Source organism: Podarcis bocagei (genome assembly GCF_964188305.1).
Source record: "Podarcis bocagei genome assembly, chromosome: 7".
Lineage (NCBI taxonomy): Eukaryota > Metazoa > Chordata > Lepidosauria > Squamata > Lacertidae > Podarcis > Podarcis bocagei.
In genome coordinates, this window is record NC_138132.1 from 69,173,867 (window position 1) to 69,197,081 (window position 23,215).

General features: G+C 45.0%; 2 protein-coding genes across 2 annotated transcripts; both read right to left on the minus strand.

Moving 5' to 3' along the window:
- Positions 1 to 5,535: 5,535 nt before the first annotated feature.
- On the minus strand, positions 5,536 to 9,888 carry CFAP107 (cilia and flagella associated protein 107). Its single transcript, XM_081201740.1, has 4 exons — positions 9,653 to 9,888; positions 7,479 to 7,592; positions 7,197 to 7,374; positions 5,536 to 5,802 (listed from the first exon to the last, which is right to left on the minus strand). Exons 1-4 carry the CDS (start codon positions 9,761 to 9,763, stop codon positions 5,606 to 5,608), a joined length of 600 nt encoding a protein of 199 aa, XP_081057866.1. The 5' UTR covers positions 9,764 to 9,888; the 3' UTR covers positions 5,536 to 5,605.
- A 1,340-nt stretch (positions 9,889 to 11,228) lies between these two features.
- Positions 11,229 to 23,215, minus strand: LOC308591065 (arylacetamide deacetylase-like 3). The gene is made up of 4 exons (XM_081201622.1): positions 22,899 to 23,215; positions 18,297 to 18,513; positions 14,543 to 14,606; positions 11,229 to 12,883 (listed from the first exon to the last, which is right to left on the minus strand). Exons 1-4 carry the CDS (start codon positions 23,073 to 23,075, stop codon positions 12,109 to 12,111), a joined length of 1,233 nt encoding a protein of 410 aa, XP_081057748.1. The 5' UTR covers positions 23,076 to 23,215; the 3' UTR covers positions 11,229 to 12,108.

The following is a 23,215-nucleotide window of genomic DNA, read 5'->3' on the forward strand; positions in this document are numbered from 1 at the left end:
TACAGAAGACCCCTTGAAATTATTTTTAATGGCCCTGCTCTGAGTAGGACTAAAATTGGACACAACCCTTAAGTTATATCATTTCAACAAATTTCATACTGGTTAACGCTACAGTTTCTAAGTGGCACACAATGATTATAGAGAGATATCCTCCAAATTGCCCTATTTTCCAGGGACAGTCCTAGATTTACAGAAGCCACCCCTGTTTCTGATTAGACCCCAGAATATCCTGCTTTCCCTTAGGTAAAGGTAAAGGGGACCCCTGACCATTAGGTCCAGTCGTGACCGACTCTGTGGTTGTTGCGCTCATCTCGCTTTATTGGCCGAGGGAGCTGGCGCACAGTTTTCAGGTCATGTGGCCAGCATGACTAAGCCACTTCTGTTGAACCAGAGCAGTGCACGGAAATGCCGTTTACCTTCCCACCAGAGTGGTACCTATTTATCTACTTGCACTTTGATGTGCTTTCAAACTGCTAGGTTGGCAGGAGCAGGGACCGAGCAACGGGAGCTCACCCTGTCGCGGGGATTCGAACTGCCAACCTTCTGATTGGCAAGTCCTAGGCTCTGTGGTTTAACCCACAGCGCCACCTGCATCCCTTAGGACATCCCTATTTTCATTGAAGAAATGTTGGAGGGTATGTATATATGAATGAGATAATTCAGTTGAAGTTAACAATAAAGTTAGAAAAGCTATCTTAAAATGCCTGCTGAAATAAATAAAGTCTTCACCACACACCAAAAGTTCAACAGGGACGGGGCCTGTCTGATCTCAGTCAGAAATGGGTCCATGACACACATCTCCTGTGGAGTTCAAGACAATGACCTCAGGGATCAGGACTCCCCAAACTCCAAGTTTCACCAGGAAGTGGTCTGACCATGGCAATCCTCCCCCCTAAAACGTATATGCTGATTGATTAAAAGCGAGAACCACTGCTTAAAAACAGGCAATGGGGACAATGCACTCCTCCCCAATATCTGGACCACTCCTCTCTCTGTTTGTGATGCCCACCAGCTGATATTCAGGGGCATGTGCTGCCTCAGAAAGTGGAGGTAGAACACAGCCCCTGTCTGGGTCAGGACTGGTTCAGCTGCTGGTCAGCATAGCAACTCAGAGACGAGCAATAAATTTGACTACAGAGAAACCTACAGCCAGAAGTGACAATCTGTGCCTCCCTCTTCCCTCTAAGTCTCCTTCGTGTCCGGCTGCTTTCCCAGCAGTCTTGAACTCCATCGGGGAGGCGGCCCTGTGCTCTTTGCTCTGCAAAGCTCTCTGTGCCCTTGGAGACAAGGGAGGAGGAAAGCTGAATACAGTAGGACTGGCAGGCTCCTGTGAATCTCAGTCCCCACCTCCTCTTCAGCTGCCTGTCCTGTGTCTGCAGTGCTCTCTGTCTCTTCTTCCTCTCTCTCACTCTAGCCTGTTGCTTTTTCAGCACCCATCCATTCTGCCCTCACTTCATCCTCTGACCTGTCTTCCTTGTCCCACCACCACTCCCCTGGCTCTGAGTCTTCCTCGTCTGAGACTTTCCTGAAGGGTTTTCTGGCTGCAGCCTCCCACCATTCCTCATCGTCCAGCCAGTCCACAATACTCTGTGGCTAATAGCCACTCCTAGCACTACCCTCCATGGAATTGTCTAGTCCTCTTTTTAAAAAAGAAGAAGAAAAGACATCTTCCCATGTAGCTGGCGAGCTATTTCAGTGTTTGTTTTAATCTTAGTCTTTCTTTTTTAACACCTTCCAGGCGATAACAGCTTTGGTGGGAAACACAGTTCGGGCTTCTTAGCAGCTGTGACAGAGTCAGGTGAGGGGAAATATAACAAAGAGCATCATCAAAGCACCATCTTGTTGGGTTCTAAGTGGAGCATCATGCTGCCTCAGCAACGAGACGATAGAAGGTGCGCACATACTGTTTGGGAGAGGTGGCTTGGTGACACTTCTATAAATAAAAACTGTCGAGCCAGCCTGTGCGAAGTATCCAGATCCCAGAAAAAGAAGCTTGCTAATTAGTGTAAAAGGTACACCTTGCTTCATTAAGGACACGGCTGCTCCATCTCTTAGCTGTGCTTCCTGTTGACAGCTGGTTGCAGGCCAAAGTTCAAATGGTGCAGCTCCCTGTTAACTCGATGTCAGTGCTGGGGAAAGCTGCACTTTGGGAGTAGGAAAATCAGTTATTTAATCAATTGCTTAGTCCTTAGAAATGTAGGCAGCTACCTTTGCACATAGTTTCAATTCCATATGAATTGAATTTGAATTGAATTGAATTCCAATTGAATTGAATTCCAATTGAATTGAATTCCAATTGAATTGAATAGTTTCAATTCCATATGAAACATATGCCTTTGCACATAGGTTCAATTCCAGCATCTCCCGGCAGGGCTGGGACAGATATTACTCTGAAATCATATAGGGTTGGATTTGATATCCCGCTTTATCACTACCTGAAGGAGTCTCAAAGCGGCTAACATTCTCCTTTCCTTTCCTCCCCTACAACAAACACTCTGCAAGGTGAGTGAGGCTGAGAGACTTCAGAGAAGTGTGACTAGCCCAAGGTCACCCAGCAGCTGCATGTGGAGGAGCGGAGACGCGAACCCAGTTCACCAGATTACGAGTCTACCGCTCTTAACCACTACACCACGCTGGTTGCTGCCAATCAGTGTAGAAAATACTGAGTTGGTCTGAGCAATGGTCTGACTTGGTATAAGGCAGATCCTGACTTTCCTAAGTTAACAGGACTATGAGTAGCACATCTGGGGCTGGGGATTCTGTTTAGAGTGGACACTAACACTTCACCAACAAAGAGAACCAGAGAATTGCACAAAGTTCACCTATGTTGATTTATAATTTAAGTAGGAATATTCAGTGTTGTCAGCTGCTTTATTCTGTCTCCCCTGCTCCCACCCTGGGCAGGATCATCTTGTGACTTAACTTCTGGACAAGGAGCAAAAAAAAGAAAAAGAAAGACTAACTCTCTTCCCCATTGGAGGAGTGGAACTGTACCTGTAAGACTTTGGCATGGTAAGAGGTTCAGGACCCCTGCCAGGGGATGTGCTGTGCCATGACTGTTGTTCTAGCATATCAGGGCACAACACCCGTTTTTGAAGCAGAAGTTCCCATGTTCAATCTTGGCATCCCCAGGTAGGGCCAGGAGACACCCCTGCCAGCCAGCGGAGACAAATACTGAACTAGGTGGAGCTGATTCGGTATAAGGCAGCTTCCTTTGTTGCAAATGAACAAAAGAGCAAGGTTTCCTTAGAGAACTTGGTGGCCGGCCTTTGTGCTTTTCAACTGTGGCTTGACCTACAAATATTAGCAAACGGCAAGCTTTATCTGCATCCCATGAAACACTTCATCTGTAGGTTTTTGCAGCTCCATCAGCACTTAAAGGTAAAGGCCAGGTAATTTCTATCACACACACAAACACACACACCACCAGGTGGCTGGCAGCCTTAACTTGAAGGTTGTGTCCTCATTTTCTACAAAGCAAAGGCAAAACCTGCTGGCTCAGTGCGTCTCCAACTGCTTTTGTGTACGTAATGTGCTTCCCAGAGCACCGGGCGATGTACACACCTTCAAAGTCAAGGGTGTATAAAGGTCTACTGAAGCCAAGGGCACAGAAAGGTTTGTTTGCAAGTTGCACTGAGAGCCAGAGAATTGGCAGGAATGCGGTGACTTTCATTCACCTTGAATGCATACCATATTTGCATTAGGGTGGCTCTGTGTTTTGCCTTTAGAGAGGACCGTCTCTCTGTTTGAGGAAGGTCATCTGGTTTGAGTCCAGCCTAAAGAGTTATTTTTGTATTCATTTAAATAAAGAATATGCAAAACCAAGGCGGTGCAAAACGTAAATATGTAATACTACCAAATCATCAGTTAAGAATGGTTTGTGTAACAACAACAAAAGCCTCCCAAAGGGCCTATCTGAACAGGTACAGGTTTGTAAAGATATCTCAAAGAAAGCATGACTGATTCTGGCAGGACTTCTATTGGTGGGATGTTCTGCAGGGGGAGCTTGGCACTCCAAAGGCTTGGTTCCTGGTGGAGCCTGGCCAAATCTCAGGGCCATGGGATGACCAATGAAAGTGCCCCGCCAGAAGATGTCAGTGATCAAAGTGTAGCATGTAGAATAGCAAATAATTAAGGTACATTGGGCCCAGGTAGTTTAGGGCTTGCTGAATAAACCTAAGAGCCAGGGAGGTGTCATGGTTACTGTGTCCTGGGAGACCTTGAGATCAGTCAAGTTGCAAGTGCTAGCTTAACTGCATCGGCACACTCTGCCTCGAGCAGTGGTTTACAACCAGTGTGCCATGGCACCCTGGGGTACCTTGAATGATGGTCAGGGGTGCCATGGACAACACTGGCCTCTGTCCCTCTTTCCTTCCCCGCCTCCTCTGATGGCCTCTCGTGTCTCTGCCTCCCAAAGGCTTACACAGCTGTTTGTTGCAGCAGCCCTGGCTACAAGCTCCCCAGGCGAATGGTGCCTCTAGGAGGCACCTCTCTTTGGGCCAGTGGGTCTACTCTAAGTAGGGCTTACTTGGCCATGGACATACATGTGGTGGTGGGGTGGGTGTGCTCTAACTCCTTGATCCTTGCTTTGGCAATGAAGCTGTCATAAGCATGTCTACCAGGGAACTGATAGTTACCTCAAGGGCTCAGTGGCCCAGGCCCATGACACAAATTTGCATACAATCTGCAAATGCAAATGAAAGGGGGGGAAAGCAGGGAAAGCAGCAGAAGATCTGGGGCCTGTTGCAAATAACAGGCATGTTTAGCCTGGAAAAGAGGAGACTAAGAGTAGATACAATATCCATCTTCAATTATCTAAATGATTGCCACCAACATTGTTTTCTCCTGCTCTGGAGGCTAGGACCTGAACCAATGGAATCAAGTGACAAGAAAGGAGATTCTGACTAAATATCAGGAAGAATGTTCTGACAGTACAAGGACCGAGCAGGTTTTCTTCCTGGCCAACAGATGAAAGATAATATAAGGAATGTCGTGAATATAATTGAATATTTGACGACCAGGAATGAAAAGCAAGCGATATTAGTTTTTGTGGATGAAGAAAAGGCCTTTGATAATATATCTTGGGAATTTATGATTAAAAAATTTGGAATTAATGGACACTGGACAATCATTTATAAAAGGAATAAAAGCGGTATATTCTGATCAAAAAGCAAAATTGATAGTAAATAATATAACAACAGAAAATATTGAAATTACGAAAGCTACAAGACAAGGGTGTCCACTATCACCATTATTATTCATTTCGGTACTGGAAGTCTTTCTAAGGACTATAAGGGAAAATGAAAAAATAAAAGGAATTTCAGTCGGTTGGAGGGAATATAAAGTGAAAGCCTTTGCAGATGACTTGGTATTCCTTGGAGGTTTTTAAGCAGAGTTTGGACGACCACCTGTCACAAATGCCTTAGCTGAGATTCCTGCATTGCAGGAAGTTGTACTAGTTGACCCAACTTTGCAGTTTTATGATTCTATCCAAACCCTTACAACTTGACACAAAGCACTCATTGTTGCAGCTGGTTGGGTAAAGATACAACATTTAATTCACCTCTGCGCCGAAACATGGATGGTCTGCACCCTTTCAGAGAGACTAAACAGAACTTCGTGGTAGCCACTGAGGAACACTCGCCTCAAGGGTGTGAAATGCGACAGGCCGCCGGCGAGCGCTATAGGCTGTACTAGGTGGCTTGACGTAGGAGACCATGTAGACGCTGTTCATCACTCCAGGCACGTTCTGGCCCCATTTTTTCACAATGTGTTCGAAAAGCCCATAGTTGGTTGGTGGTTCTGAAATGGGGACAAAGGCAAAAGTGGGCAGAGAAACTGTACTAGTTTCTACACACAGTCATCCATTCCTCTGGATCCTCTGCACAGGCAAATCATCATCAGAATTCAAGGACCACATTACGGCCGGCAAAAATGCTCAAGGAGGATGCAAAGGAAGGCAGGTGAGAGGGTGTGGTCTGGGGAAAGCGGGGTGACTAAGGAGGAGGTGTGACCTGGAGAGAGTCATGAAGGCCAGGTAGAGAGGACTAGGTAGAGAGGACCTTGGATCTGAGTTTCTCCGCCCTTGCTCTCTATATTTTTGAAATATATTGGCATTATTTTCAGCTCTCCTACCCCACTAATGTAAACTGCTTCATGCTTTGGTTTGCTTTGCTTAAGCAGCATATAAATCTTTCCAAACAAAGTATCTAACTAATGAATTATCCGGGCAGAAACACAAGTGAGGAGAATATTACAAGCACTGTGATGCATAGGTAAAGGGACCCCTGACCATTAGGTCCAGTTGTGGCCGACTCTGGGGTTGGGGCGCTCATCTCACTTTATTGGCCGAGGGAGCCGGCGTACATCTTCCAGGTCATGTGGCCAGCATGACTAAGCCGCTTCTGGCGAACCAAAGCAGTGCACAGAAACGCCGTTTACCTTCCCGCCGGAGCGGTCCCTATTTATCTACTTGCACTTTGACGTGCTTTTGAACTGCTAGGTTGGCAGGAGCTGGGACCGGGCAACGGGAGCTCACCCCATCGCGGGGATTCGAACCGCTAACCTAGGCAAGTCCTAGGCTCTTTGGTTTAACCGACAGCACCACCTGTGACCCACTGTGATGCATAGGGCAAAAATAAAAATAAAAATCTGTGTTTTTGGATGACTTTCTTGGCATTATGATGATGGAATAAACCTGGCAATAAACCAAAGCCCTTAATGAGAGGAAGGGATGGGCAATCCAAACAGCATGTAGAAGAGATGGGGGACCTGTGAACGTTGCTAGACTACAGCTGCCAACATCCCTGCCTATTGGTCATGCTGGCTGGGACTGTCGTCCAATAACATCTGGAGGGCCACAGGTTTGCTAGTTACAATATTCTTTTAATTCAGGGATGGGGAAGCTGTGTGAACATAGTTCAGATGTTGCTGAACTACAGCTCCCTTCATCTCTGACTATTGACCATGATCAGAGTTGGAGGCCATCAACATCTGGATACTGTTCCTACAGTATTCACACAGGATTCCCATGGAATAGATACTTGGGATGTTAATGGGTCAATGGGATGTTAATAGGTTAACAGGACCATATAATAAATGATGGATTGGTATGCATGATGAGAGCAACCTCCCCTGTTGTCAACCTTCAAGGTTGCCTTGTCTCTTTTTCCTTTTCTTGAGATGCTACCACATACCAACAGGCGGGTAGTCTGTCTTCTCTGGGATCCAAGCCATTTTGTGTCTATTCCATTTGCGAAGCGGAGGCAGCAAAGGGTTGTAGCCGTGCCTATTATATTGATCGTCATATTGCGATACTAAGTGATGGTGTCTCGGTTCTTCACGGTGGGTCAATATGTACTTCTTTGGCAGGCCCTAAAGTATAACACATGCCAAGCTTTAGCACAAGAATCCATTCTGTCTTTGGAGACATGCAGTCCCAGACCTGGATCTGTCTTCCCACCCTCCCTATTACTTACATCCAGCTGCTTCACAATTCTTTTCATCACCACTCGGTCTGGAATCTGAGCTGGGTAACGAACGTAATCTCGGTCGTAGGTGCTTTCACCGGTTCCCTCATGGTCACGTATGAACTATGAAAATGCAGACAAGTGGCAGTCACTCTTTGGGAAGCAAGCATAGTTTATTCACGCACCTTGGAGTCCTGGAGCAAAATTCTGAGCCTCTCAGATTCCACAGCAGGGGTAAGGAACAAATGGGCCTTCATATCTTCTTGGACTCCAGTAGTGGCTAGCATGTGACTCTCTAGATGTAATAAGATGCCAGCTCCCATAAACCCCAGCCAGCGTAGTGGAAGTTGTAGTTCATCAACTTCTGGAGTCTGTCTAATCCTGTGCTCCCCAATCTCGGGTCTCCAGCTGTTTTGGACTACAACTCCCATCATCCCTGATCACTGGTCCTGCTAGCAAGGAACATGGGAGTTGTAGTCCAAAAACAGCTGGAGACCCAAGGTTGGGAAACCCTGGTCTAATCCTTTCTTAAAGCCACCCATCTTCTGCGAGTGAATTCCATCATTTAGCTCTGAAGAAGTGCTTCCTATTGTCCTGGATCTCCGACATTCACATTCGCTGGGTGTCTCCAAGTTCTGGTATTGTGCATAATCCGATGCACAAACACTGTGCAAATGTTTATACATTTTGTATAAACATTTATCATGTTACCACCCCACGATATAAGCTGGAAAGCCCAACTCCCAACAGAAAGTCCAAGGTAGTCCTAGTAAAGATAGACACAAATTCTCACAAAAACAAAATAACACATCAGATAAAACCTGGCTTTCAAAATTACCAGAGATCCCAAATGACTGGCGTTTTCAAAAGGGTTTTCATGTGGTGCCAACAAGCCCTGGTTGCCACTCTGGGAAGAGAACTGTCAGACCCAGGGGTCTCCACTGAGAAGACCCTGCCAGTAGTCACATCCACCTCACCTCTAACATAATGGTCCCCGAGAAATTTATACAGTCATGCAGGAAGTTGTTTTGGACTAATTCACTCCATTGGTCCATGTAGCTCAGAATTGTGTACATAATCATACGACCTTCTGTAGACATCTGAAGGCAGCCCTTTATTGGGATGCTTTTAATCCATGTTGCTCCGCTGTGTTTTTGTATATTCTCTTGGAAGCCACCCAGAGTGGGCTGGGGCAATCCAGTCAGATAGGCAGAGTACAAAAAATAAATTTATTATTATTATTATTATTATTATTATTGTTGTTGTTGTTGTTGTTATTATTATTATTATTATTATTATTATTATTATTATTATTATTATTATCACCACCACACTGACTGGAAGCAGCTTTCTGTGGTTTCAGATGGGGGAGAGTTTTGCCTGGAGATGCTAGGGACTCCTCCTTCATGCCAAGCATCTGTTCTACCAGCTCATCCTGAGTCAGACCATGGGTCCATCTACCACAGTATTGTCTACACTGACCAGCTGCAGTTTTCCAGGGTTTCAGAGAAAGTTATCTCCTAAGCCCTACCTGGAGAGACCAGTGGTTGAACCTGGGACTTTCTGCCTGTGTCGAGCTGCAGTAGTTGGTTCCTAAACCACACAGAGCTTAATAATAATAATAATAATAATAATAATAATAATAATAATAATAATAATAATAATAATAATAATAATAATAAATTATTTATACACTGCCCATCTGGCTGGGTTTCCCCAGCCACTCTAGGCGGCTTCCAACAGAATATTAAAATACAATAGTCTATTAAACATTAAAGGCTTCCCTAAACAGGGCTGCCTTCAGATGTCTTCTAAAAGTCTGGTAGTAGTTTATTCCTTTGACATCTGATGGGAGGGCGTTCCACAGGGCGGCTCCCTGTAACTAGGCTTCTCACAGTGAGGGAACCACCAGAAGGCCCTCGGTGCTGGACCTCAGTGTCCGGGCAGAACAATGGGGGTGGAGACACTCCTTCAGGTATACTTCAGGTATACTTTATAGGAATGCAAGCCCTTTGATCTGTGCCTAGAAATGGACCAGGAAATTAATGTGTCCCATCAATTTTATCCCATGTTATAGCTGTTGGGGGGGGTGGGGTGATGCTTCATTACAATCTTCTCCCTCCCCTCTCTACTGCAACCACCTGGGATTTAGTTCCCTTTCTTTCTTTCCTTCCCAAACCTACCTTTTTTCTTTCTTCCAGCCAGTTTCCAATAAGTACTTTAGTAGAATATTTGGGTTCTACCTTCCAGCCGGGAGTGTACCATTCCTGTGCATTTCTACACTGAGTAAACATGGTCCCGTTCACATGCTTTGGCAAAGCGTGAACTCGAAAGGTCCTAGACTTCCATCTCTGTATGTGCAGAGCAGGACATTTAACCTCTGATGTTCCTTGGTCTCGGGTTGCCTATTGTTGACCATCCCCATGGTAACACTCCAGGCAACAAGGGATTCTACCGTGGTGAAATCAATTCTACCATTCCACTGAAGGCAACAAAACACTTGCTTGTGAATGGACGCAGAATAAGGGGATAATGCTTGCTGCTTACCCTCCAAATATGAGGAATCCAAATCCAGAGGCATGATAGGCTGGGGCTGGTGGAACTGGAATCCAGCAACATGAAGATTACCCACAACTGGATTGCAATCTGACCACTGTGAAGATGTGTGGGTTTGGACAGAAAAGGGCACCATCCTATGCATGCCTACTCAGAAACTACTCCCATTGGGTTAACCTGGAACTTACACTTAGCTAAATGTGTACAGCAGGCACATCCAACTCCCAAGAGACTGCGATCTACTCACAGTATTAAAGAACTGACAGTGTTGTTGAGCTTTATTTAGGGAGCCAGATTCCCTCATTTTCCATTAGCATGCTCTACCTAGTGGCAGACAGCACTACCACAAATAGCACAATGCACCAAAGCAAACCTATATTGCCCTCTAGGGAAGCCCAGGCAGCTGCAGTGGTGGCTAGGAGCTCACTCTCCCCACCCCCTACCCAACTTAGGCTAGTAGTCCAACTGCAACTCTGATTTGGCCTCCTTTACTCATGCATTTGTTACTTGCCAAGGCAATGGCAATTACCTTGCATTTGTTACTTGCCAAGGCAATGCATTTAGTGTGGGGCTATCTTTGAAGATGTCTCAGAAGCTTCGGTTGGTACAAAATGGGTTGTATCCAACTAAGTCCTGCTCAGAGTTTACCCATTGAAATTAAAAGATCTATAGTATGTCAAATCTGCTAACTCCTGTGGGTCTGCTGTGAGTGGAGCTAACATCGGATACAATCTGATGTGTCTACCTGGCTATTGTTTTGGACCAGGTGGTCAGAATGCAGGCACACCAACACCTGTTATAATTCCTTCTCTGTGATTGCAGTCATGGGATTGTTGTCTTTCACGTGACGTGTATGTTTTGACTCCACAGAGTGGGAAGTGACGGAGACAGGATGTTTGTGTTACTGTGTTCCGTGAAGTGGGACTATTGTCCTTTGTTTTCTCTCTCTTTGCTGTCTGATGCTAGTCCAACATTCTGACCACCACTCTAATTTGTTAAATTGTGGGGGCGGGGTAGGGAACCCTCCCAGGGATTTGGGGCTCTAGTTGCTCCCCAGGGATACTGGGTACAGTCTCCAGTCTTGCTCCTCTAAAAAAGCATCTAAACATTTGAGGGCTTGTAGGAATGGTTTGCCAAGAATGGTCACATGACTGCTCCCCTACAGGAAAAAAGGTTGGCACAAAAAGCCCAAAGACACAAAGCTGTTTCCCAATTACCTTGTCCTTAAATTGGCAACATTCAAACATTTATTGAGGTTGCTTCTTTTCCTGAATATCATCCATATGAAGATTTTTTTAAAAAGGGTTCAACAACCTTGGAACATAGGCACTACAGTGGTACCTCGGGTTAAGTACTTAATTCGTTCTAGAGGTCCGTTCTTAACCTGAAACTGTTCTTAACCTGAAGCACCACTTTAGCTAATGGGGCCTCCCGCTGCTGCCGTGCCGCTGGAGCACAGTTTCTGTTCTCATCCTGAAGCAAAGTTCTTAACCTGGGTATTTCCAGGTTAGCGGAGTCTGTAACCTGAAGCTTATGTAACCTGAAGCGTATGTAACCTGAGGTACCACTGTATTAGGGTTGCCACATGAACATATGTGTGCACAGAACAATTTATTAAACTGCTTAGCATGTACATATGAGCTCTCTTTAAGGCAGGGGGATGTTAACTCTTGCCCTACCAGACTCCTTCTCCAAGATCTTGTAGCTTAGCCAGCGTATATCGTTCTCAATATGTATATTGTTCTCAATACTGAGAAAAACTCCCTGTGGTTATTAGACCATGATGGCATCAGTATATGTGTGTGTGTGTGTGTGTGTGTGTGTGTGTGATTTCCAGCAGAACATAGCTCAATTCCCATAAGGCATAAGGTTGGGTGTGTTTCTCTCTCTGTGTTATGCCATGCTTCCCACAGCAGCCATTTTTCATTATGCCATACCCCCTAGCAGCCATTTAGTGTCATATCATAGCCCCACCATGGTAGCTATTTTATGACTGGTGCCCCAGCCCTCTCTCAAAGTTCAGAATGTTCCCGCCGGTCCAAAATGGTCGGAGATCCCCGATTTAGAAATATGCTTTTTGGTTTTATAAGCTCTTTATAAAATAGACTATCTTGTCCAGCCCTCTTTTACCAGAAGGGAAATTCAACCAGTCTCTATCGAAGAAGGTTAGAATCCCATGGAACCCACTTTCAATGTGGTACCAAGTCACTGCTATGCCATTGTCCTCCAATCTTTTCTTGTAGAGTAATCCATCATCCCTTAGGACGTCATATTCACAGGTCACAATGCAGGTCTCAGGAAGCAGGCGGACAATGGCATCGTCGGCAAAAAGGGGCGAACACTCTGAAGAACTTAGGACCTTCACTTTGTTGTAGACTTCATCATCACAGGGAACTGTCGCCACGGGCTTGTAGCCTCTGGTTTTAAATTCGCTTGGGATGTTTTCTGCACTCAGCCATTTCTTGTACTTCAATCTCAGGTCCACCGGAACATGAGAGCCTTCCAAAATATCTTCGAGGAGCGAAGCTTCCCCATTCACGTGTTGCAATATGTAAAAAGCAGCCCGTTCCCTGAATAAAATGGGCACGGCATGGTTTTGCTGGTATGAAGGCAAGTTGAAGTCTACAGCCTGGAGGCCCGGGTAAATGAGGATCTGTGCCCGCACTTTTGCAAGGCCTGGTCTATTCACTAAACTCTGGGAGATACAGGCAGCCATGCAGCCACCCGCGCTGTCGCCAGCAATGATGACACGGGTGTTGTCCACACCATAGTCTTCTGCCATCTCCAGAAAGTGGGTGGTGGCAGCAAGACAGTCGTTGAGCGGGGCTGGATACTTGTGCTCAGGAGCCAGGCGGTACCTAAGGCAAAATCAATCCACAGTAAATCATTTCCATCTGAGATTGTGTATGATGCTGCTGCTTTTGAATGATCAAATAACGGCCAGTCCCCATAGGGTGAAAGGCAGGAAGCCCACCAGCAGGTGGAGCCAGAGCCAATGACAGGCAACTAATTCTACTCTTTCCCTTTATCTCCTCTCTGCTGAGTTCTTCAGGAGCAATGCTGAGATTAAGGAGGAAGCAGACAAACCATACCTACCATCTATCTATCTATCTATCTATCTATCTATCTATCTATCTATCATCTATCATCTATCTATATCTATCATCTATCATCTATCTATCTATCTATCTATCTATCTATCTATCTATCTATCTATCATCTATCTATCTATCTATCATCTATCTATCTATATCTATCTATCTATCTATCTATCATCTATCTATCTATCTATCTATCTATCTATCTATCTATCATCTATCTATCTATCATCTATCTATCTATCTATCTATCTATCTATCTATCTATCTATCATCTATCATCTATCTATCTATCTATCATCTATCTATCTATATCTATCTATCTATCTATCTATCTATCTATCTATCTATCTATCTAAAAAGGGACGCGGGTGGCCCTGTGGGTTAAACCACAGAGCCTAGGCCTTGCAGATCAGAAGGTTGGTGGTTCGAATCCCCATGACGGGGTGAGCTCCCGTTGTTCGGTCCCAGCTCCTGCCCACCTAGCAGTTCAAAAGCACGCCAGTGCAAGTAGATAAATAGGTAACGCTCAGGCGGGAAGGTAAATGGCATTTCCATGCGCTGCTCTGGTTCGCCAGAAGTGGCTTAGTCATGCTGGCCACATGACCCAGAAGCTGTACGCCGGCTCCCTCGGCCAATAAAGCGAGATGAGCGCCGCAACCCCAGAGTCGGTCACGACTGGACCTAATGGTCAGGTATCCCTTTACCTCTATCTATCTATCTATCTATCTATCTATCTATCTATCTATGTATCTATCATCTATAAAAATATATTCTACCCTACCTCCCAAAGAAGCTAAGGGTGGCCAGCACACAAATGAAAAAAGCAATTAAAACATCGTAAGAGCAGCTGCAATACAGATGCAGGCTCTCAAAAGGCTTGTTGCAGGAGGAATATCTTCACAGCACCTGTAATATCTAACAAGAGGAGGTAGATGCCACAATACCAATAACCTGCTTCCTACATTGTGTGGAATGGACCTCCTGATAAGATGGTACTGGATTGTAAATAATAAGGCAGCAGGGCTTGGAGGAATCAAGACCAAGGTTGGTGGTGCAGGGCCCCATTTCCCCCTATATGCTATTTAGGCACATGGGCTTACCCTCCATGGCAGTGGCATAGCATGGGAGGGGGCCACAGGGGCATTGACACAGATGCTATTAGGCAGTTGAATGCTCATGCATGCTCCATCTGTTTCCCTCCTTCCCACTCCATTGTTCCACATGGCCCTGGGTGCTGGCAACCCACGCTACGCCACTGCTCCATGGTCAGGCAGACCTGGAAGGTGGTCCACAAAGGGAATGTTCCCCTTGGGCTGCAAAGGGCGCTCTTTCCCTGAGGTGAGCATTTTGCCATGCTGTGGTTGAGTCCATCACAACCATGGGGGGCTGGGGGTGGGGCGGAAAACATTGACTTACTCCACAGACACAACCACGGATTCACTCTCTCGGGCCAAATAGCGGCAGATATTTTCATGGGTTTCTGAAACAAAAATATTCCCAGAGTTATCCATTTATTCATTAGTAAGATGTGATGATTTGATTATGTACCTCCCAGCTGCAACAGTTAATGAGAAGAACCTCATCATCACCAAAAATATATGCCAACAAAATTAACAGAGAACTGAACTTTCGGGGTGGCAGAACTTCCGGGGTGGCGCCACCGGCAATGGCGGACTCCCTCTGAAACGGAGGGACAAGCTCCGCGAGAAACGGGTCTTTCCCACTACGGCGAAGCGGGGACCCTTTAGAAATCACAGGCGGATGAAGCCTGTGACCTTGGGACTCGGCGGGCACCCTTAGCGCCCCCAACCCACAAAGGAACCCAATAACGGGCTCCGAAGCGAAAAGGGGGAAGTGGCGCAGTGCTGAGAGTCTACCGCTATTTCCGTGGAGCGAAGCCGCACAGCCGCTGCCGGGGAGCGCTGCCTTCTTCCTGGACAATTTGGATTCTAAAAAAACAACCACCGTGAGTACCTAAACCTTGGAAAATCGATTCACAATTTGGGAAAGAAAGGAATTGGCCTCAAAATTTATTACAATTCGGCACTGAAACGGAAGGTCTAACAGGAAGTCAACCTTCCATTTTTCTGTAGTCGGAACAAAGCAAAGACAAAGTAAACTGGAGCCTTGAAAATCACTTTAAAGGAGCGGATTTCATCGCCTAAAATAGCTGAACCCCCCCTTCGGCAGCAGGAGGAGAAGGGGGTGCTTTCTTTGAACTGTTTTAACCTGCAGAAGTAAGTTTAAAATAAAGTAATTTTCCACCGTCCTGACCCAGGGAGCGGGGTGTCAGGATTGACGCTTGAAGCTCATTGACCAGGACAGAAGCTGTTTGACAGATAGTTAATAAGAAGGGAAAAAACTGGAATTCCACTGTCTTTTTTTTTTTTTTTTTGCAACTTAAAAATAACAACGATAGACAAAGTATCTAAAAGTAAAAGAAACTTTGGGGCTGGATTTGTAAGTTGTAACAGAGGTTTTCCCTCTAGGGGGGGATAGTGAAACTGTAACTAGGGAATTTCCAGCCATTACAGTATAACCTGTGGGAATTGAGTGGTGACCTTGAAGGACAATTTGTTCAGAAATGTTGTTGTGTGTTTTTCTCAAAACAAATGCTTTACTGGAAGAAATTCATGAGGGAATGAATTTGATGACTGATTTGGTTGGAAATCTTAAGCAGACTGCGGGAAATCTTGGACAGGCAGTAGAAAAAAGTATGGAGTTTACCCAGGAATTATACCAGGACTGTGCCCTGTCAGAACAGAGGAAAGAAGAAGATTCTGCTGAACTTTGGGAGTCAGAAATGGAGCCACAGATGGAGGTTGCGGCCCTGCAGGAATATGAACCTTTGGAATTGGCAACTGACTTTCGTAAAAATCAGACTCGGAAAGATGAAGTTTCGACTGGACTGGAAATGGGGGGTTGGATTGACCCCCCTGAACAGGGACATATGGACTTTCCGAGTCTGGTAGTGGATGGTGAGAGGCTTGGAGATATGGGGATCCCAAAGTTTGGAGGGACTTTGAAACATGCATTTAAGTATTACATGGAGCTCAGTTTGGACTGTGGAAAAGGGACCTTTTGGTTGGAAGGAGGTAAAAGCATCATTAAATTGGAGACCACACGTGTGAAAAGAAAACATGAAGAAAAACAGTGGAATGGACATGGAAGGGATTTAAGAGCCTCGGATATAAGATCACCAGGTTAATGTGCCAGCTTAAAGGAATAAATGGACTGACAAACCCGGGACCTGGGGGAAGGGATGTTGGATGAAGACTTTTTATTTTTTGTTATTAGGACTATTTTATATAATTGATGAACATTAGAAGGATGCATGAAATGAAGTTGTTTGGCTCTGGTATAAAAGTTTAAGGGATTAGGAAAGAATATAATGGTTAAGAGAAGTTATCAAAAATAAGACTTAGGTTAAGGTTTTTTATAAGACAATGAGGAGAATAGAGTAAGGTAATGTAATGAAAGATTAGAATAGGGTAAAAACTTGATGGTAAGAATTTGCTGAACTAACAAATTGAACTGGAATACAAAAAAGGGAGGGATGAGGAGGTCTGGGGAAATAAGTGTATGAAGATATGTTATGAAAATTAATGTGTTTGTAATTGTTTTTATTTTCTATGTTTTTTGTTTTTTTATTTTTTCATTTGTTTTGTTATAATTTGGAAACTTTAATAAAATATCTTTAAAAAAAAAAGAGAACAAACTCCCTGGGGATGTTATTGCACTATATTCACTTGACAAAATAGGGAAAAAAATATGTTTCCCCCCATGATAAGGAAGAGAGGGAGGGGAGGAGGCACAGATTCCATCAGGGCCTGTCCCAGTCAGACTCCATCTCCTTTGGCCAACAGGGAGTGGATGAGAGAACAGTAAAATTGTAGAATTGCATTATTGTAAACCATAAAAATATATAAATCCCAAACCTACAGTTTCTTCTAGTTCCAAAATGCAGATCACTGTCCCGCCTCCCAAAAGATTTTTGTCCATTACTTTCCAGTGACTGAAGGAAGAACAGAGAGTTAAGGTGGGCTAAATTAGCAGGTTAATTACAAGCGGAACAAATAAATAAATAAATATAACCCCACTGAAAAGTGGTCCAAGATGCAAAGCTCCAGCCTTATACTGGAAAGCCTTGACCACCCCCTTCTGATTTTTAAGTCTCTTCAAAAAGATTTCAAAGTTTTTCCTCTAGAGCCCATGAGGACTAGAAGGCTGATGTTGTTTCTCTAAAGCTAGGATGGGGAATCTTTGGTCCTCCAGATGTTGCTGGACTCAATCATCCCTCATCACCTTTGATAATGCAAGCTGGGACTGACGGGACTTAGAGTTCAGCAACATCAAGAGACTTAAAGGTTTCCCACCCCATGCTCTAAAGCAGTGTTTCTCAAACTTGGGTCTGCAGCTGTTGTTGGACTACAACTCCCAGCATCCAACAATAGCTAGAGTCCCAAGTTTGAGAAACACTGGTCTAACCTATCTCACAAGGTTGTTGGGAAGATATAATTGCAGGGAGAACTGTGCAGGTCAACTTGAGCTTGTTGGAGGGATGGCGGGGTAGCAAAACAAAACAAAACAAACCACAAACCACAAACACAAAACACAAAAAACAAAACAGCAGCAACAACAACGATGTACAGGAATCAACAACTACCGTATTTTTTGCTCTATAAGACTCACTTTTCCCCTCCTAAAAAGTAAGGGGAAATGTGTGTGCGTCTTATGGAGCGAATGCAGGCTGCACAGCTATCCCAGAAGCCAGAACAGCAAGAGGGATCGCTGCTTTCACTGCACAGCGATCCCTCTTGCTGTTCTGGCTTCGGAGATTCAGAATATTTTTTTTCTTGTTTTCCTCCTCCAAAAACTAGGTGCGTCTTGTGGTCTGGTGCATCTTATAGAGCGAAAAATATGGTACTTTGAAACTTGTCAATAAATGATGTAGGATTGTTAAGGCACATCCTGACTCCAGAAAGCCCCCTTTGGCTTGAGATATTTTTGTGGATGCTTTGGTGTGGTTAGATGGCTGATGATTTTGAGGAGAAACCTTATTATGAACTGGGTCTTAATTCAGAGGAGATCCCTCTGCAAATGCTCTCTGTGTATGCGTTACCCCACTTCATTCAGATGTTGACGCAGATTAAGTTTGGACATAACTCACGGATGCTTCCGAACACCCAGCCGCCTCCATGAAAGAACACGATCCCCCTCCTTCCACCAGCAGAGGGAGTCTTTGGTTGGTAAATCCGGACAGGCACATGCTTAAACTTTGCGTCTTTAATGAAGAGCGCGTTTTCTTTCCCCAGTTTCCGGCTGTTTCGCACAATCCGCACAAACTGGATTTGTGTGCAGATATGTAGGTTTTCCAAGATCCTTCCCTATTGAGAGTGGGACAGGAAGAAGAAACAAAAGTCATATAGGAATTAACTCGTGGCAAGTTCATCCAAACAACTATTTAGATGTTCAGAATCTAGGGATCATAGTGCTACCCAGCTTGGATGAAACATGCTGGGGCATGAGGATAGAGGGAATCATTTCAGAATTATAACATTATGGGTTATGTGGTAGACATACCAGATTTAGATATAAGCTAAAGAAGCTATAGCTGAGGGCCCCACACTTTTGGGGGGGCCCAAAAATATAAAGGGAAAAAAACCCTGGATGTACATTTCCAAAATATAAGATAAAAAACAAATAAAATAAAACCTACATACAGCAACAATGTTTTGAGTTGTGTAGGCTCCTATGATGTAAGTAATGGGCCCTGCCTGCTAGCCTTCTCCCTAAAATATTCAACACAAAAAACAGTGACAATTTGTTGTTGGCAAAGGACAGCTGGACATATAAAGGGCCCCATTACCTTCAGTAGCTTAGGGCCTCATCAAACCTAAATTTGGCCCTGCGTGGTGGACGTGAAGGGTGCTGATATAAGAGAAGATTCCTTTTTTAATATGCTTTTTATTAGTTTTCTTAAATAACAAACACACACAAAAATTAACAAAATAAAATAACAAAAGGAAAAAAACATACCTACATCCATAAATCCCTAAGTTCTTACAACCCCCACAAAAACCCCCTTACGCCACCATATTCTTAATTCCCAATTATCCTTCCCAATAGACTTCCGTCTTCCTCAAAGCGAGTCTGTCTAATCTTTTTGTTAAACTGCTTCTTTGATCATTTCCCCATTTCTTTTATTATTTGAATGTTATACTTACAATATTTCTTGTAATGTGCGAAAACTTAATCAAAGCATGTCCAGCTTCTGACTTGAGGACACTGTTGTTGTTGTTTTTTAAAAAATATTCTTTATAAGTTTCCCGGTCTTTTTTTTAATTTTTGGTTTGGCTGTCTCCTAATTGTCTCTGTCATTTTTGCCAGCTCAAGATATTTAAATAATTTATCCTGACATTAGGTTATGTTTAGGATAAGTACAATAACAACCTTGTAAATGCTATTTTTCTTTTCTTTTGTCTTATTTATTTATTTACATGGGTGTGTATTAACAATTGTTATTCTCTCTCTCTCTCTCTCTCTCTCTATATATATATATAATATTTTTTTTCTATTTTTCAATAAAGAATATTAAGAAGAAGAAAAACCTAGCCCAACTAGGAGAAGGAAATCTCTGCTGCCTTGGGATATATTTGGGAGACGAACAGGCTAAGCAGTAAACCAGGGGCCAGCAAACTTTTTCAGCAGGGGGCTGGTCCACTGTCCCTCAGATCTTGTGGGGGGCCGGACTATATTTTTGGGGGGGAAATGAATGAGTTCCTATGCTCCACAAATAACCCAGAGATGCATTATAAATAAAAGGACACATTCTACTTATATAAAAACACACTGATTCCTGGACTGTCCACAGGCTGGATTTAGAAGCCATTTGTGCTAGGGCTGATATTGGGAGTTTTAGTTATGATGTGTATGGTATATAGACCTAATGAACTTGACCACTGGTTCCCAACCGGTACCCTACTCTATAACAAGCTTTATTCATAAACAGCAGTTTGTGCAACCTCCTAAGGAAGGTGACAACGCAACAAAATTCAAAACAGTAACAGCTAATTGCACATTTATCCAATATCAAATTAAAACTATTTAATTCAACAACACTGATGAACTCAATCGAGCTTTTGAAAGTCTGATACTCATTGGCACCTACACTACATCCCTCTTGCTTCTTAGCACACCCCCCCCCCGGTAATCCCACTGCCCCTTTGAGGAACTGCTGGGCTAGATGAACAAACTAGCTTGTTGGAAGGCATGCTTCAGCTGATTGCTTTGAAGAAAAAGCAGCTGTGGCAATGGAGGCTGATCCACTGGCGGGAATGAGGCCCTGCTCCACCAGCCTCAGCGAGTCCCTGCCTGCCTGCCTGTCGTGCCTGTTTATCAACTTCCTCTACCACCACCCTAATCTCAGTGTTGTCCTTGTTGAACTCAGCAAAAGTTGAATTCATTGGCTCCATAGAACTGTACAATTGTAGAACTGTGGAGCTGGAAGGGATCTCCTCCCCATCCAGGGTCATCCAGTCCCACCCTGCAATGCAAAAAATTCAACAAAATCCCCTATAGGGGATCCAACCTCCAATGAAAGAGAGAGTCCACAATTCTCCAAGGGAGTCAGTTCCACTGTCAAACAGCTCTTATCATCAGAATGGTTTCATTATAATTTGAATCCACTGGTTTGGGTCCTACCAACCTGCTGGGATCTTGGTGGTCATCTAGTCCAACACACAGACACACAGACACACACTCTTCCGCAATGCCGGCATCTCAACCCTCAGTCCCCCATCCAATTTGAAACCATACTGGACCCTGCTTAACTTTGCAAATGTGCTAGCAGTTTTATTGCTGCACCACTAGGAGGCCAGCTTGCTCCATCTTCCATGCCACAGCTCTTCAGATAATTTGAGGATAGCTCTCCTATCACCTCTCGGTCTCCTCTTTACTTTACCAGGCTAAACAGCCCCAACTCCCTCAACTGTTCCTCATCGAGGGCTTGGTTTCCAGACCCTCAATCATCTTGCTTGCCCTCCTCTGCACACATTCCAGTTTGTCAATATCCTTCTTAAATATCCTCTCAATAGCTCTGGTGCCACCTTTCTGATTTCCACCTTAACACTGGGCAGCAGCTACCACAGAGCTGCAGAATCCCTCTCCAAATCTGGCTCAGGGCCTACACTAATTGCCTGGAGGAAATCCGCCCGCCTATTAACTGTTATCTGCTCCTGAAAGGGCAATATGTAGTAAACAACACTTTCAAGGGCAAACAGCAGCCCAGGTGTGGGTGGGTATGCATCAGCAGGAAAGAGAGTGAGCGGGCAAAGATTGAACATGCCTCCTTCACCTCACTGCATACCATACTGGCTTGAGAGCAGTACATGTGAAAAGGATCTAGGAGTCTTGGTTGACCACAAACTTGACATGAGCCAACAGTGTGACACGGCAGCTAAAAAAGCCAATGCAGTTCTGGGCCTCATCAATAGGAGTATAGCATCTAGATCAAGGGAAGTAATAGTGCCACTGTATTCTGCTCTGGTCAGACCTCACCTGGAGTACTGTGTCCAGTTCTGGGCACCACAGTTCAAGGACACTGACAAACTGGAACGTGTCCAGAGGAGGGCAACCAAAATGGTCAAAGGCCTGGAAACGATGCCTTATGAGGAACGGCTAAGGGAGCTGGGCATGTTTAGCCTGGAGAAGAGGAGGTTAAGGGGTAATATGATAGCCATGTTCAAATATATAAAAGGATGTCACATAGAGGAGGGAGAAAGGTTGTTTTCTGCTGCTCCAGAGAAGCGGACACGGAGCAATGGATCCAAACTACAAGAAAGAAGATTCCACCTAAACATTAGGAAGAACTTCCTGACAGTAAGAGCTGTTCGACAGTGGAATTTGCTGCCAAGGAGTGTGGTGGAGTCTCCTCCTTTGGAGGTCTTTAAGCAGAGGCTTGACAACCATATGTCAGGAGTGCTCTGATGGTGTTTCCTGCTTGGCAGGGGGTTGGACTCGATGGCCCTTGTGGTCTCTTCCAACTCTATGATTCTATGATTCTATGATTCATTCTCTGTGGCAGCACCTTGCCAATGGAGCTCCCTTCAGTCTGTGCTCACCTCAGATATGTTTTACGAGGTGACTTTAAACCATTTTATCAGGCCAGAGTTTTGGACTCCCATGAGATAGACCATTTCCTTGGACTGCAATTTTAGTGATACTATTGCAGCAGTTCTGGCCATGAATCATAGAATCATAGAATCCTCACCCCGTCGCGGGGATTCGAACCGCCGACCTTCTGATCGGCAAGTCCTAGGCTCTGTGGTATAGCCCACAGCGCCACCCGCGTCCCTACTTCTCAGGATACTTTGGGGAAAAGTCACGTGCAGCGTGGATGTGACCAGAGTCTCACTCAAGTTACTGCAGAAAGTTCAGCGAAATGCTAGCGCCAAGCAGCTACTCTGAACCTGGAGGATTAATCCTGCCCAGTCGTTCAGCACCAGAGCCAAACTTTTCTGGGTTGCGTTTTTAAACACTGCCAAGCTCGTTCCTTTCCCTTTCCCTCCTCCTGCCCGATAATTCGTCTCTCGTTAGATCTCTCCTTCTCCGACAGGGGGGCGCCTACTTTACCATTCGCGATGTCGGATAGAAACAGGTTAAAATCAGGAGGAGAGCGCAGTGGCGCGTGGCGAATGGGGAGGCGGTTAAGTTCGTGGGTTTCCCGCAAGTTACAACCTCGCCTTTGGATGGGGCGCTGCGATCCACTCACCAGGACAGACGCCCCAATCAGCGTGGCGTGAATGATTCGCAACCTGGCCGGGTGCTCGACTCCAGGAGGGATCTCCGAGTTGGCGTAATCGAAATAAATGCTTCCCAGAACCAGCAGGAGGAACGCTGCCAAGAGGGCAGCCACCAGGAGCACCAGAAACGCGTGCAGGAAGCCCATGTCGCTGCGGCTCGGAAGAGCGCCTGCTTTCGCCCTTGGATTTTCCTCCTCACCGAACTTGGCTTGGGCTGTCGTTTATTTCCTGCTTTCTGCCGTGGCTGCGATACTCAGGTTGCAGGCAGCTGGAAGGAGCGTCCCTA